Genomic DNA, 16,392 nt, shown 5'->3' with positions numbered 1-16,392 from the left:
CCCAAGGAACAGATGGTGTTCTCATGAAATTTTAGAAGTTGGGAGGAAAGCATGTGATAAAGATCTGGAATGTTTTAACAATATCTTAAAAGGAAGGGAAGCACCAATGTCTTGGAAGAAAGTTGTGATGGCAGCTATACCTAAGCGCAGTAAAGACCTATCAGACCCAGCTTCGTATAGACCCATTTCAATTTTAAACCATGATTATAAAGTGTTTAGGTCTATACTAGCTAAAAATGGCAAAGGTGTTGCCAAAATTGCAAGATCTGGGTAAATGTGCTTTTTTTGGAAGGCTAGCAAACATTTGTGATTAATAAAACAGTGATGATCCAGAGGGAATCAGAATTTTGCTGTTGTTAGTGGGTTTGATGCACAGAAAACATTTGACAGTGTAAGGGTAATGGAAGCATAAGGTTAATTAGGAGGATATCTAAAGGATCAGAGGCAAGAGTTAAAATGAGAGGGTTCTTTGCTGTTCAGCATTACCCATATATATGGGGCCACTATAACATTATGCATTTAGGAGGGTGGATTAAATGGCTTATGTTATGGCATTTAAGGATATGTTGGAAGAGACTAAGCAAAAGTTAATACAAAAACTGATAAACTGGAAGTTCTTGTTTATGGTTAGGGATATTTAGATACAAGCAGTGAAAATGTTTTTAGTACCTGTTTTATATACAGGTCAGGTATATTTTATCAACCAGAGGAGAAGTTGTGGACAATAATTAACAAAGAGTTGAAGGAATTTATCTCGGAGGAGAAGAGGACAAGGATTAAGTGGATAAGTTAATCCTTCCAGTATAACAAGATGGTTTAGGATTTCCCGATTTAAAGGGATATTTTAGAGCTACACAGGTTCATGTACATAACACAAGCAGAAAGTTGTAATTGAAAGTGGAAAGGGATGTTGATGAAGCAGGGGGGCATAAGGAGAGAATAGGATTCTGGACTCAGATCTGTAAGTAAATAACAACAGCCATAGAGAATATTATAGTCATAACGTAGTAGAAAGTATTCTAAGAAGTAAGCGGGGGGGGGGGGGGGCTCGAATTTACCTGAGAAAATTGGCAAAAAATTACATATTGGGAGCAAATACATTTAGATGGAAAGGTATTAGAATGGGGTGAGGCCAAGGAGACATTTGGAATGCAGGCTAGAGACTGCTTTCTCTACAAAGGATTGATATTAGATTACAAGCAAAGAGAAGGCAATAGGATAATCCTAAGTGAAAGACCTGCTCTGGTAGACTTTTTTTTTTTTTTTTTTTTTTAGCTGAATCTAGAACAGAAGCTACCATTAAAAAAGGGATAATTACTACAGCATATAAAATATTGAACAACGACTATACGAATCGATCAGAGGAGATTAGAAAAGATTGTCAAGAGAGCCTGGATAAGTAGTTTACAAGGGAACAATAGGAGGACATATGTATGACTCCAAGGTATGCAACAAAGGCTGGAAGGTTTAGGATTTTTGTTTGCAAGTGTTAAGGTAATTTTATACCCCAAGCAGAATCCAACGAACTTTTCCTCAGGTAGATGGCAAATGTTGGGGATGTGATGGGGAAGAAGTAGGTAATTGGGAACTTACATTTTGTGAGCATAGTTAGTTGGCATATTTAAAAAATTCATTGCTCTGTCAGAAATACTGTGTGAGCAAATGGGTATAACTAAGGAACTTATTCTTTTGAGCTTGTACACCGTATCTGAATTGCCTTGATATAGTAAGGCCTTGTTAAGTTTCATTCTGGTGGCTACCAAAAAAGCAATTACTAGAAAATTGAAATCAAAGTTTAAACCAACTGTATTTGAAGTTTTGAATATTTTAAAAGAAATAAAAGAACTGAGAATGGGATCTTTAGAAAAAGGAAGGAGAAACTTTCATGGAAAAAATGGAAACTGGGAACAATACATGCCAAATAATGTTCTGCAGGAGGAATGGAGTTTAAGGGAAGACAGGAATTGAACAGTTTTTATAATGCTGGACCGATTATAGGTATAATACAGAACTTACATGATGTATAATGAAGTAAATGGAATTATGTTATTTTGGTTTGTTTACTTTTATGTTAATACATTTTGTCTATATCGTAAGTGATAATTTAATAAAGGTTTTAAAAAAGAATCATCATTTTGCATGTAGCACTTAGCATTGAAATTACCCTTGTATGTAAAATTATTTAAAGTGTTATAACATAGTTCATGTAAACTATAGGGCAAAAACTACTCTGAATATTTAGTGCAGCAAACTGAAGGACATTATTGTGCTAGCAGTGTAATTTTTCATGGCCAATTAAAACATAACTGTAATTCCATATCTGATCCATACTTTAGAAGAACTTTAGTCTGTCAACTGTTTCTGAGTTACTATTGCTCAAAGTTGTTACACTCATTTGTTTTCCTTTTTTGATGATTTTTCAGATTTGTTTTTCTTGTTAGCAGCCCTTGCATCAAACACTTGTCATTGAGGGCCTGTTCTTTCTTTTGCATGCTGATCGGAGACTGGTTTGACGACAGGTTAGTTACATGGGGAGCTATCTTACCAGGTCTTTTAGGAGTGCTGTTTCCCTTCTGGAGGACTGGGTGATTTTACATTTTCAGTGTCTGGTTCATTGTTTTCCTTAGGGGTTACTTTGGTCATATCCTAGGAAATTCATCTTCAGATACCATTTTGACATCTGCAGGAATGAATCTGCCCTTCTGGCAGGTGCTGTTGATGCTTTCTGTGTTGCAGCACTTGCAGGTCTGCAGGATGCTCTATATGCTTTGCACTGTGGCTGGAAATGTACAACCTGCCATTATGTTTAGCAGCTGTTCTCATTCATCTTCAGTAGTGTACATATGTTTATCTGTTTTCCTGAATTAATTGCACTGACGGGCAAATTCACTATTCCACATTTTTATTTTCTTAATAGATTAGCACTAGGCATACTGCCCTTGTGGGCCATTTTAAGCCTAACCAATTACCCTATCTGATAATCAAACCTTGTGTCTGTAAGGTAAGCATCTAAACCATTATAACAACCTCCTATCTAAAAGAGTTAGTATCAAATGTTTATAGAAATTAGTTTGAGGCATCCTTATTACTAATTTGACAGGTAGACTTTCTGTAAGGCCAATTTCTTTAGCCTAATCTGCAGTACTGCTCTTTCATTTCTATCCTGCAGAATTGTAATACTAACTTATATTCCTTTTAAGGAATTATTCATATAATTGTAGACTATAATGACTTTTTATTGACTTATTTGAACCTTATTTGTAAGATATTTTGTGTATCTTTTATTACAGCAACCTGAAGTTCGGCTTCGATGTTTACTGGCACTTCAAGGACTCTATAGTAGAAAAGAACTTATTCCAAAACTGTCTGTGTTTTCCAAACGTTTCAAGGTAATGCCAGTTTGGGCTGTTTGTGAAGAAGCCTTTTTTCTGAAAGGAGCACAGCTGTCTGCAATTAAAATAATTTCTGTTTACTAATACTTTTAAGAAGTTTTGTGATAAGCTGTTCAAATGTTTTAACATGTTTTCTTTTAGCATTGAGGCTAACTATACCATAAAAGCATATGGTGAGTGTATTTTATGGTATGGCCATCAGCGAGTGCAGTTATCCACTGGTAGTTCAAGGTTTAGTGTGCTGGTCTGATTACATTATAAAGTATACTTTGCAAATACATGTTTTTAATGCATAAATATATATATTAAATGGTAAAATGCTTATGAATGGTCAGCAGTGTAGATAATGTACAAATGAATATAGAGTAGAATTGTGCATCCTTTTGCCTCAGAATTTTATGTGGCTCTTGTTTGAAGTTAATATTGCTTTCCATTTTTTCCTATTCGTGTGCACATGCTAACTGCTTTAGAATTTATATAGTCAACCCTGTTGTCACTATATTTCAAAAAATGTTTGCTGTTTGTACAGCAGTCCATCTGGAACTTGGTTATATTTTGTTTTTGTCAAAAATCAGAGGTGCATCATTTATCTTTTTTTTTTCTTTCCTTTTTACATAAAAAATCTGTCTGTTTCTTCTGTTTTCCTCCTTTTGCATCTTACCAAATTACCTGTCATCCCTATTTTTTCTTTTATTTCTCAGTTGGAAATTGTGTTTAAAGCCATCTTTTTGCAGTGCATTGTCTTCTAAAAGAAACTTTTCATGTTCCTTCTGTCTAACCATCAATATAATACTAGCCTCCACATCACCAACTTGTTAATAATTTCCTTTGCCTTTCTTTCTTGCTAAATACTTATCTTCTTAAATGATCATTAAAACAACGAACAAACGAACTTCAGAAAAGTGTACCCTCACAGTGCTTTCTATTTCTTACAAATTTAACTGTAGCTTGCTGAATCTGTAATTGTTCTGACATTTTGTTTTGTCTTCATGCCATCATTGCTGTTGTCAACACATGTGGTCACCTATAACTGTACTGTAGTCTAAAATACCACTCCTGCTCAGTACTAAAATAACTTTCATATCTCTTATTGGTAAAATATTAAATTAAAACATACTATATGGTTGATTTCACATATCCCTCAGATATGGGTGTTACTCAAAGTCATAGACTGCACATGTGTGCAAGTGGAAATGGTGCTATGTAGAATGTAAACTTTAGAACAAAATGGCACTTGTTTCACTTGTATACATCTTACAGCAATCCACCCACTGAAACTGTGCAAGGCAAAGAAATTGTCAAGAAAATTCTGCACAGATGTGCAAGATATGCACGTGTGTAAAAGTCAGATATTCTTCGTCTCACATTGCTGCAGTCATAACCTGTGGGTAGTCCGCTGTCCTCGGTCGGCCCGAATACCAAAGAGTTAGGCTGGCGTCGGTCATGGTCGCCCGGAGCCGACGTCAGTACGTATTAGTACTTAAGCGCATGACCGACGCCATATCCCCAGTCTTTCTTGCCTCGTGGTCCGAAGCAGAAGCAGTGTTTGCAAGTGCCGTTCGGCGTTCTGAAATTTTCAAATTTCGAGTTTCAGACCGAAGACCAAGTTGGGCTAAGTACCACATTGGGGAAAATTTTTGTCTTTTCTTGCCTCAGTTAATCCGGATGTCAGAAAAAGTTAATAATTGTATTTCTTGTGGGAAACAGATACCTCATAGGGACTATCATTCTCTCTGTATTCCTTGCTTGGGGCCTGAGCACGACGTAGTTGGGTGTCGCTTTTGCGCTAGATTTAATAAGCGCACCATTAAACGTAGATTAGACTGTGCTAGGCTTGTTTTCGGTAAGCGGTGTAACTACAACATGCCGTCGGATCCTCCGACGCCCGCTACCGCAAAAAAGCGAAAAGATAAATCTTTAAGGTCTAAACCGGATGAGTCGTCTGTTGCGGACGCTGGTTCTAGGGAATCTACGGTTGAATCTGTGGATCCAGCTGAGGTCTCGGCTGAATCCCAGGGGGAACCTTTACTTTTGCAGGAGTTGGCCTCTCAGGAGTTAGGCCAGGCCGAGGGTACTTTTCAAGTATCTGTAGTTCCATCTTTACAAAAGGTTATTAGGCCTTCTACCTCAGTGACTAAAGGCCCTGCTAGGGCTAAACCTGGTCTTTCTGGTACGGGCCATAGCTCTAGTTCTTCAGGTTCTGTCCCTAAAAAACATATGTTAAAAATGGCAGAGGATTTGATTACTTTGATCAGGGGTTCTATGCCCCCTCCAGAGAAGAGGCCTAGGGTGGAGACAGATTTAGAGGGAATGGAGCATTCTTCAGATTACTCTGAGTCCTCAGCTGAGGATATTCAGGAATTTCCTCCCTATTCAGATTCGGATGCAGAGGATTCCTGTCCTTCTGCTTCACCTCCAGAGGATTTTTCCTTTTCTGAAACTTTGCATTCCATGAGGGAGCATTTCAAGTGGGAAGGTCAGGATTTTTCAGACTCTCGAAAGAGGCTTAGGGAATTTTTGTTTTTGCCACAACATAGGCCTTCGGCTATTCCCCCTGTTTTAGATGTTGTTCAGGATGTTTTTTCTGAAGCTTCATTTAATCCTGATTCTTTACCCCCTGCCCCTGTCAAGCCAGACAGGTATTACAGAGTTCCAGAGGCACACAAATATTTGTATAAGAGTCCTAGAGCTGACCCGGAAACTATTATTCAAGGGCCAAAGGGTGTCAGGGCTTCTGTGGTTAAGAATCCAGTTCCCTTGGATAAAGATTCTAGAGCGTTGGATAGGTGGGGGGAAAAAAAAAGTGTACACCTCTTCTACGTTAGCTATGAGGGCTTTAAATTGCCAATTTCATATGCTGAAGTATCAGAACTTTCTGTTAGGTCAATTGAAATCTAAGGTAGATGCTTTATCTGAGGGTATAGAGTGTAAGGAATTGCAGGACTTGGTTCATGCTTCAGATCAAGTTGGTAAACATTCCTTGCAGTGTGGCTTTGATGCTCTTCAGGCTTCATCCAGGGTGGCTGCTACTGGTTCAGTTATTCGTAGACATGCCTGGCTTAAGGATCAAAATTTGTCAGAGCATGTTAAAGCTCGGATTTTGGATGCTCCTCTTTAATCTGAAGTTCTTTTTGGTTCCCCTGTGGAGTCAGTTTTTGAAAAAGATGGAAGATAAAGCTAAGTCTATGCAGACGGTTAAGGATTTTTTGCAAGTGCAGCCCCCTAAGTTTAGCAGGAATTGGCCTGCAAGAGGATGGTCCTACCCTTCTTCGGATTTTCAGTCTAAGGGCAGGTCTAGACGTGGTAGGGGCAGGGCTCACGCTCAGGGTTCTTTCAGACCTAGGACTTGGAGTTCTCCTGCACAATCTTCTGGTGAGGGCAGGGGTCAGCCTTTTCGTAAACAGACCCAATGACCTGTACCTTCAGCTGCCAGATCCTTCTTTTCTGGCAGCTCCTCTAGGAGGAAAGTTGGCACTTTTCAAACACAATTGGCATTTGGTCACCCAGGACAAATGGGTGTTGGAGATAATAAATCAAGGCTACAAGTTTTATTTTCACACTTTTCCTCCTTTCAAAGGCATGCCAGATGTACCTCCTCAGCAAAGGCTGGAGGCTCAGGAACAAATTTCTTTGCTTTTACAGATGGGAGCAATCCAGGTGGTACCTCCGTCAGAAGTAGGCCTAGGGTTTTATTCCCGTCTATTCCTAGTGCCAAAGAAAGGAAACACTTGGAGGCCAATTCTGGATTTGTCCATTCTCAGTACATACCTAGACATTCCAAAGTTCAAGATGCTAACATTACAGCAACTTCTGCCTATGCTAGGCAAAGATCACTGGATGGTAACTCTGGATCTCAAAGAGGCCTATCTTCACATTCCTGTCAGGCCCAGCTGCAGGAGATTCCTGCGATTTCGGGCTGGTACTTCTCATTATCAGTTCTCTGCATTGCCCTTTGGTTTATCTACTGTGCCCAGGGTGTTCACAAAGGTTCTGGCTCCTGTAATAGCTTTCTTCAGACTGAGGGGAATACAAATTTATCCTTATCTGGACGATTGCCTGATTCTTGCTCAAGACAAAGACAAGTTACTTCAACATCTACAGTATGTAATGGCAGTTTTAAGGTGCCTAGGGTATTCTGTGAACGAAATAAAGTCCAGTCTAGTACCCTCTCAGGACATGTGCTTTCTGGGTGTGAGACTGAATACAGCCTCTCAGATGGCTTTTCTGACCCCGGACAAACAAAGAACTCTTCACCTATACTTCCAGCAATTATCAGTACTGTCCAGGCTGACTGCAAGGACAGTCCTTCAAGCCTTGGGGTTCATGGCATCTTGCATTCTAGTACTTCCCAATGCCAAAATGCATATGAGGAAGCTACAATGGTATCTCAAAAGTGTATGGACTCAACACTGCCACGATTTGGACACTGTCATTCAGATAATACCTTGCATCCAGAAGGAATTCTTGTGGTGGGCACAGGAATGTCACCTAAACAAGGGACTCTCTGTGACCCGACCAGAGGCGAGTCAGATCATAATGACGGATGCCTCAGACCTGGCTTGGGGAGCACACTTCAATGGGAAATGGATTCAAGACACGTGGCCTCCCAGACTACAGCATTTGCATATCAACATGACGGAGATGTTAGCAGTCCAGTTTGCCCTGATGGCTTTCAAGGGCCTACTTCAACCAGGACAGGTGTTGATTCGAACAGACAACACTACAGTCATGTGGTACATCAACAAGCAGGGGGGAACCCATTCTTACCCTCTCTGCAGACAAGCAATGATATTGTGGGAGACTGCTCTGAGTTTGCACATCACTCTTCAAGCACAGTTTCTGCCAGGAGCACAGAACTCCCTAGCAGATGTATTGAGCAGACAAATTGTGGACCCCCACGAGTGGAAATTGGATCCTCAGGTATTCCAACAGTTGACAGTGGCTTGGGGAACTCCAGACATAGATCTGTTCGCTTCTCCTCTAAATTTCCAACTACCAAAATTTTGCACAAAGATGTTTCACCCAAAAGCTTGGAAAGTGGATGCTGTTATCTTTCAGTTGGAACAACCTTCACGTCTATGCTTTTCCTCCTCTGCCTCTCCTTCCCAAGGTACTCTTGAAAGTCAGGCGGGACAAGCCTTGCATGATTCTAATAGCACCAGATTGGCCACGTCAGCACTGGTATCCTCTGCTGAGGAGTTTAATTCAGGAGCCTCCTTGGCCTTTGCCACAGCTTCCTCACTTGTTGTCCCAGTCAAGCAGTCATTTGCTCAATGTCAGGGTGCAGTCCCTGCATCTAACGGCCTGGCGTATTCTGTTTTAGTGCCTGTGGGATCTCAACTTCCTCAACAGGTTTTAGATGTCATTTTGGAAGCCAGGCGGCCCAGCACTAGAAATGTTTATGCTGATAAATGGAGGAGATTTTTTCTTTGGAGCACAACAAAGGGCTTTGATGTCTCGGTGCCTAATTTGAGTTTTACACTACAGTACCTTACTGAATTACTAGACAAGGGTTTGTCATTTTCCTCTGTGAAGGTTCATGCTGCAGCCATTTCTGCTCACTGTGATTGTGACCCTCCTTTATTTTCTCACCCTTTGTTTAAGCAATTTCTTAGAGGGGCAAAAAATATAAGACCCCCACGTAGAGCTCCTACTCCTTCCTGGGATCTCAATTTTGTGTTGGAGAAGCTTACTTTGCCTCCTTTTGAGCCTGCAGCTACGTCTGAATTGAAGTTTTTGTCTTGGAAGGCTGCTTTTTTGTTGGCCATTACTTCTGCTAGGAGGGTATCTGAATTGCAGGCTCTCATGGCAGTTGAACCCTTTCTGATATTCCGTAAGGATAGAGTTTCTTTGCGTACTAACCCTACTTTTATGCCTAAAGTGATTTCTAATGTGGCCTTGAACCAGTCTATCCATTTGCCCACTTTTTATGCTGAACCCCAAAATAAGGGGGAAAAAGTCTTGCATTCTTTGGATATCCACAGGCAGATGTCCTTCATGGATGCATCTGCAGTCATAACAACTGGGTTGTCCTGTCGTCAGGCAGCCCTTCAGTCGGCCGGATTCCAAAGTCCGGTCCGCTTCGCTGATGTCGCACTCCACCCGACGTCAACTCTGTTGGTCTTCGGGTATAAAAGCATCAGCCGACGCCATTTTCCTCAGTCTTTCTTGCCGCGTGGCCAAGCAGAAGCTGTTCGCAAGTGCCGGTCGGTCGGATCCAGAGATTACTTCTACCGAATACTACTTCGAAGACTTCTAAAGCTAAGTACCCCATTGGGGACTCTTTCTTGCCTCAGCCGATGTCAGAAAAAGTTAACAATTGTTTAACCTGTGGGAAACAAATACCTCATAAAGATTTCCACTCTTACTGTCTGCCTTGTTTAGGCCCAGCCCACTACGTAGCAGCCTGTTCGGCCTGTGCTTTTTCAACCGGCCTAACGCTTAGGCGCCGGTCGGAGTTTGCAGAACAGTTTTTCGGTTCTGTTTTTGCGTACATTATGCCGCCGGATCCTCCGGCTACCCACTCTAGCAAAACACCCAAAGATAAACACCGACACTCGCGGTCCGCGGGTTCGGCCGAAACCATGGTAAAGCAAATCATGAGTGTCTCGGTTTCGGCGAAACCGAGAAAACTGATCAAAGTACGGCTGAACCTATTCCTACAACTGAGGCCCCTGCTACAACTCTTGAATCGACCTCAGAAATTTTACCCACTACGGTGGTTGACTTATCAGACACCATCCCCTTGGATGTCTCTACCCCAGCACGTGGTGCTGCTAGGCCTCCAGCAGCCATGTCCATTAAGGCCTTCGCCAGGGCTAAAGCAGCCAAGACTACTAAAACAGTGCCTGTTAAACCCCCACATCCAGGCCCTCTTCTAGTTCTCAAATGCTTACTTTGGCAGAAGATTTAATTTCTTTAATTAGAGGATCTCAATCTCACCCAGACAGGGCCTCTCAGCCCCCAGAGAAGAGACCTAGGGCAGAGCCCCTGAGCCAGTGTCTTCTGATGATTCTGCTGATGAATCAGACATAACTGACCAGCCAGAGGCTCCCTTCTCCAATTTTGAAGATTCTGATGCTGAAGAATCCATTCCAGCTGCTTCCCACCAGAAGAATTCTCCTTTGGGGAAACCTTGCATGCCATGCGAGAACAGTTCCAATGGCAGCAACAGGATTTTTCGGACTCCAGAAAAGACTTAGGACCTTTCTGCACCTCCGACAGCACAGGCCCTTAGCTATACCTCCTGTTCTCTCTGTGGTGGATGATGCTTTCAATGATGTTTGCTCCGCTCCAGATTCTTTACCCCCAGCCCCTGCCAAACCAGACAGATTTTACAGGGTGCCAGATACTCATCACCACCTTTACAAGGCCCCACTTGCAGACCCAGAAACTATATCCCAGGGTCCCAAGGCAGTAGCAGCGACCATAGCTAAAACCCTATTCCTTCTGAAAGGGAAGCAAGGTCATTAGACAGATGGGGTAAAAAGGTCTACACTTCAGCTACTCTCTCAGCTAGAGCTTTAAACTGTCAGTTTCACATGATACAATACCAAGAGTTTATGCTTGGTCAGTTAACTTATAAACTATCCACTGATGAATCTCTTGATAAGAAATATGTATTAGAGATGGTAAATAACATACAACAGGTTAGCAACCATTCCTTAAAATGTGGCTATGATGCACTGGAGACTTCATTTAGATCAGCCATGACAGGCACAGTGATAAGAAGGCATGCATGGCTAAAGGAACAAGCTTTACCGGATCATGTTAAAGCTAAGTTGCTAGATGCTCCTATGGACAAGACAAGTTTGTTTGGTACACCTGCCCAGCAGGTTATGAAGAAAATGGAAGAAAAGGCAAAATCTGTTCAAACTGTTAAAGATTTCTTGCAGGTTCAACCCCAAGGTTTAGCAGGAACTGGCCTGCCAAAAATTGGTCCTTTCCTGACTCCACAAAATTTCAAAGGGGCAGGAATAGACGTTCCAGAGGCAGAAACCAATCCAGAGGAGGTGCCTACAGAGGACGACAGTGGCAAGGTAACAACAGAGGCACAGACACAGCCACTGCCACTACATCAGCACAACCACAGTGACTTAACCCTAAATCCGCCTACCAGGGAACAAATAGCAGCTCCTCTAGGTGGAAAGTTAACCTTATTTTCAAAGAACTGGCACTACATAACAAAAGACAAGTGGATTTTACAAACCATAGATCAAGGTTACCGGTTTCACTTCCACACTTTACCAGTCAAAAGAGGAATGCCAAATCTACCTCCAAATCAAAAAACAGAGGCTCTACGCCAGATAATGGAGTTAGCAAACATGAGAGCTGTGGAAAGAGTGCCAACAGCAGAGCAAGGAAAGGGTTCTATTCCAGACTATTCCTAGTTCCAAGAAAGGAAAAAGTTGGAGACCAATTCTCGACCTGTCCACCTTAAATACATACATCATTGTCCCAAAATTCAAAATGCTGACCCTACAGCAACTTCTTCCCATGCTGGGCAAGGAGTCTTGGCTGGTAACTCTAGATCTCAAGGAGGCATACCTGCACGTCCCCATTCGACCAATCTGCAGAAGATACCTCAGATTTCTTGCAGGATTAGAGCACTATCAATTCTCAGCATTGCCCTTTGGCTTATCTACTGCCCAGAGTATTCACAAAATGCCTGGCATCAGTAATCGCCCATTGCAGACTACAGGGAATTCAAATTTACCCATACCTGGACGACTGCCTGCTACAAAGGGACAACAAAAGCAAGCTGACAACAGATTTACAAAGGGTCATTTACTTGCTACAAGCACTGGGATACACAGTCAATTTACAAAAGTCAAGGCTGATACCATCCCAAACAAGGACATTCTTGGGCGCGGAATTGGACACAGTAAAACAAATGGCATTCCTGACTACAGAAAAACAAAAGGAACTTCCTCTTTACTTCTTGGCACTAACAAAACTGAACAAGTTAACAGCAAGAAAAGTACTGCAGGCCTTGGGCTTCATGGCATCATGCATAATCTTGGTTCCATTTGCCAGACTACATATGAGAAAACTACAGTGGTACCTAAAGAATTTATGGTCCCAACACAGACACAGTCTAGAAACAGAAATCCCACTAATTCCATGCTTAAAACAGGAGTTCCTATGGTGGGCTCAGGCATGCCAGTCAAACCCAGGCCTACCCTTTCGCAGATGTCAAGCAAGCCAGACCATCACAACAGACGCTTCAGACCTAGGATGGGGCCCACATGCTGGACAAATGCGTGCAAGGATTGTGGACACAGGATCAACTTCACCTGCACATCAACCTAAAAGAAATGCTGGCAGTAAAACTGGCAATCCAAAAGTTCAAACCATTTCTCAAAGAGGGCCAGTTGATGATAAGGACAGACAACGCCACAGTCATGTGGTACATCAACAAACAGGGAGGCACTCATTCATACCCCCTATGCAGAATGACCTTGGAGCTGTGGACCCTGGCACTCAGCTACAACATCCAGTTACAGGCAATATTTGTACCGGGAAAGACAATACTCTAGCAGACATATTAAGCAGAACCACTTCGGATGCCCACGAATGGAAGCTGCACCCGGACATCTTCAAGACCATCTCAAAGAAATGGGGAATGCCACAGATAGACCTATTCGCATCACCTCTCAATCACCAGCTCATAAACTTCTGCACAAGGACATTCCACCCACTAGCATGGAAAGTGGATTCGCTCTCCATCAACTGGAAAGGCCTAACAGCATATGCATTCCCACCTCTTCCTTTGATACACAAGGTACTACTAAAAATCAAGGAAGAACGTCCAAGGATAATCCTGATAGCTCCAAACTGGCCAAGACAACACTGGTACCCACTACTGAGGAGCATGTCTCAGAACAATATGTGGCCAATACCCCTGATGCCTTTGATGTTAACTCAGAACAACTACAGCATCATACATCCAAACCTAAAAACGTTGCAACTGACTGCATGGAACATCACATAGCAGCAGCCAATCCAGAACTTTCCCAAAGAGTTAAAGACATTATTCTTGAAGCACGCAGACCTTCAACAAGAAGGAACTATGCTGGAAAATGGAAAAGGTTTGTCATTTGGAGTACGGAAAGAGGAAAAGAGGTGTCAAACATAGATATGCCTAACATTCTGGAGTATCTGGCCGAACTTCTTCATTCAGGCCTGTCCTACTCCTCCATCAAGATACATGCATCAGCTATTTCAGCAGAATACAGCTTTGATCCACCTGTTTTTCGCACCCTTTGCTCAGGCAGTTCCTCAGAGGAATCAAGAATGTAAAACCTCCAAGGAAACCACCATTACCAGCTTGGGATTTAAACTTTGTGCTAGAAAAGTTGACACTATCACCCTTTGAACCAGCAGCAACAGCAGACCTACAACACCTGTCATGGAAAACTGCTTTCCTACTGGCAATTACTTCAGCAAGGAGGGTTTCAGAACTACAGGCCTTAATGGCAGTGCAACCCTTCCTAATCTTCCACCAAGATAGAGTGTCCATGAGGACTAATCCTACATTTATGCCCAAGGTGGTATCCAGAGTGTCTTTAAACCAGGCAATCCACCTACCTACCTTCTTTCCCAACCCACAAAACAGAGGGGAAAGAATACTGCATACCTTGGATGTACATAGACAGCTACGCTACTACTTGGACAGAACAAAAATAGCAGAAAGACTGACCAACTTTTGTAGCCTATGCAACAGGAAGGGAAGGAAAAGCTATTTCCAAACAGACAATCTCCAAATGGATAGGAAATTGCATACGATTCTGTTACTCCTTCCATGGAAAACCAATTCCACAGAACATAAGACCTCATTCTACAAGGGCAACAGCCACTACCACAGCCTTCTTACGAGGAGTGGCAACCAAAGACATTATTGAGGCGGCTACTTGGACCTCCGTGCATACATTTGCCAAGCATTATAATTTGCCTCTATATTCCAGATCCCGAGCAGGGTTTGCCACTGCTGTACTGCAAGGGATCCTAAACACACCATAATCTACTTTTATCCTCCTACCCTAGTTGGCTATGGTATTCTACCCAGTTGTTATGACTGCAGATGCATCCATGAAGGACATAGTACAGTTTTGTACCTACCATAAATGTAGATGTCCGAACTGGATAGCATCTGCAGTCAGGATTACCCTCCCTCCTTCCCTCTGTGGTACTCCTAGGGTGTTTACCCTCCTAATAGCTAGCTGTTGGGGAGTCTTTATGGTGTATTTGTTTGTATATATGTACATACATGCTTATTGTTGTGTTTACCTCTATCTATTTGGAAACATTGGCATCTATCCAAATTTTAGCCTGCAAGAGGGCTACTGGCATCTGGGGCAAGAAACACTGAGGAAAATGGCGTCGGCTGATGCTTTTATACCCGAAGACCAACAGAGATGACGTCGGGTGGAGTGCGACATCAGCCGAAGCCGGACCCGGACTTTGGAATCCGGCCGACTGAAGGGCTGCCTGACGACAGGACAACCCAGTTGTTATGACTGCAGATGCTATCCAGTTCGGACATCTACATTTATGGTAGGTACAAAACTGTACTTTACGTTACTATTTGAGCAGAACTAAGGGGTTCAGACAGACTCAACAGTTATTTGTTTCTTTTGTTTTGAGTTCACAAGGGAAAGCTGTTTCAAAGCAGACTATTTCAAAGTGGATTGGTCATTGTATTGCTTTTTGTTATTCTCATCATGGGAAGAATGTTCCTGCTGGGATCAGACCTCATTCCACTAGGGCTACTGCCACATCTACTGCTTTTTTGAGGGGTGTAGCTACTAAGGATATTTTGGAAGCAGCTACTTGGAGTTCTGTTCACACTTTTACTAAGTATTACCATCTCCCTCTTTATTCCAAGTCCAGGGCTGGGTTTGCCACTGCAGTCTTACAGGGCATGTTAGCAGCCCCTAATGCTTTTTAGTTTGCCAGCCTCCCTTTTCCTTTGCTTTGGGACTCTACCCACAGGTTATGACTGCAGCAATGTGAGACGAAGAACATAGTACAGTTTTGTACCTACCATAAATGTAGATGTTCGAGGATCCACATTGCTGCAGTCCTATTTTCTCTCCCTCCTTCCCCTCTTTTGTTTGGGGTTGTTGTTCCTTTGGGATACTTGTTATTTTCTCTCTGGTGGTTGTTGGACATTTTCTTTTTTGGCTCTGGCCTTTCCTTTTTAAGGCCTTCTGACATCTGGGGCAAGAAAGACTGAGGATATGGCGTCGGTCATGCGCTTAAGTACTAATACGTACTGACGTCAGCTCCGGGCGACCATGACCGACGCCAGCCTAACTCTTTGGTATTCGGGCCGACCGAGGACAGCGGACTACCCACAGGTTATGACTGCAGCAATGTGGATCCTCGAACATCTACATTTATGGTAGGTACAAAACTGTACTTTATAATTTCACATTTACTAAATTAGCAGTGAAACATCGCTTTAAACAGATATCACAAGACTTGTCTGTGATTTGCTGCATGTATGTTGGCGTAATGACACTGATATGTGAGTAAATCCACTGTACCAGCAGCCTTAATTTGAAAGTATTTAGAGACACCGGTTTATTTATTTTGTACAGATAAACAGTGGTGGGTAGAATAGTAGGAAAAAGGTGAAAGAGAAGATAAGGGGAAGACATAAAGGTAACAATGAGGGATAGGCAGGTGGAGGCGGGAGAGGGGGACACGGTAATGTCTTCCGTGTGTATAGACTCCTTTTTCTACAATGTCTGAGGGAAAGAGGAGAAAAATTTAGGGAAGGAAGGGTAGGGAATGGAAGTTAGGAAAAATATAAGGGTTAAGTCAAAAAACATGCAACAGAACACACCGAAGGGTGCATGACTACATAGTAAATAGGGCTCGCAAAGGAATGAGAAGACAGAAAAAAAACAGAGAATGAGTAACTGGTGATGGGATGGGTGTAGGGCAATGCACAAGGGTGGTTTTGACAAAATACGGAGGTCTACAAAGGATG

At 42.4% G+C, this 16,392-nt stretch overlaps 1 protein-coding gene across 3 annotated transcripts in view; it reads left to right on the top strand.

Moving 5' to 3' along the window:
• The window catches only part of LOC122802711 (cohesin subunit SA-2-like), a 1,740,876-nt gene that overhangs the window by 539,243 nt on the left and 1,185,241 nt on the right, over positions 1-16,392 (top strand). For all 3 annotated transcript variants that reach the window (XM_044072465.1, XM_044072464.1, XM_044072463.1), the window contains exon 12: positions 3,291-3,389. In XM_044072465.1, coding sequence (XP_043928400.1) covers positions 3,291-3,389 — 99 coding nt within the window. The remainder of the gene's footprint in view (positions 1-3,290; positions 3,390-16,392) is intronic.

Source organism: Protopterus annectens, chromosome 5.part0 (assembly GCF_019279795.1).
Source record: "Protopterus annectens isolate FY-2018-M chromosome 5.part0, PAN1.0, whole genome shotgun sequence".
Classification (NCBI taxonomy): Eukaryota; Metazoa; Chordata; order Ceratodontiformes; family Protopteridae; genus Protopterus; species Protopterus annectens.
This window is presented reverse-complemented; position numbering and strand designations above follow the sequence as displayed.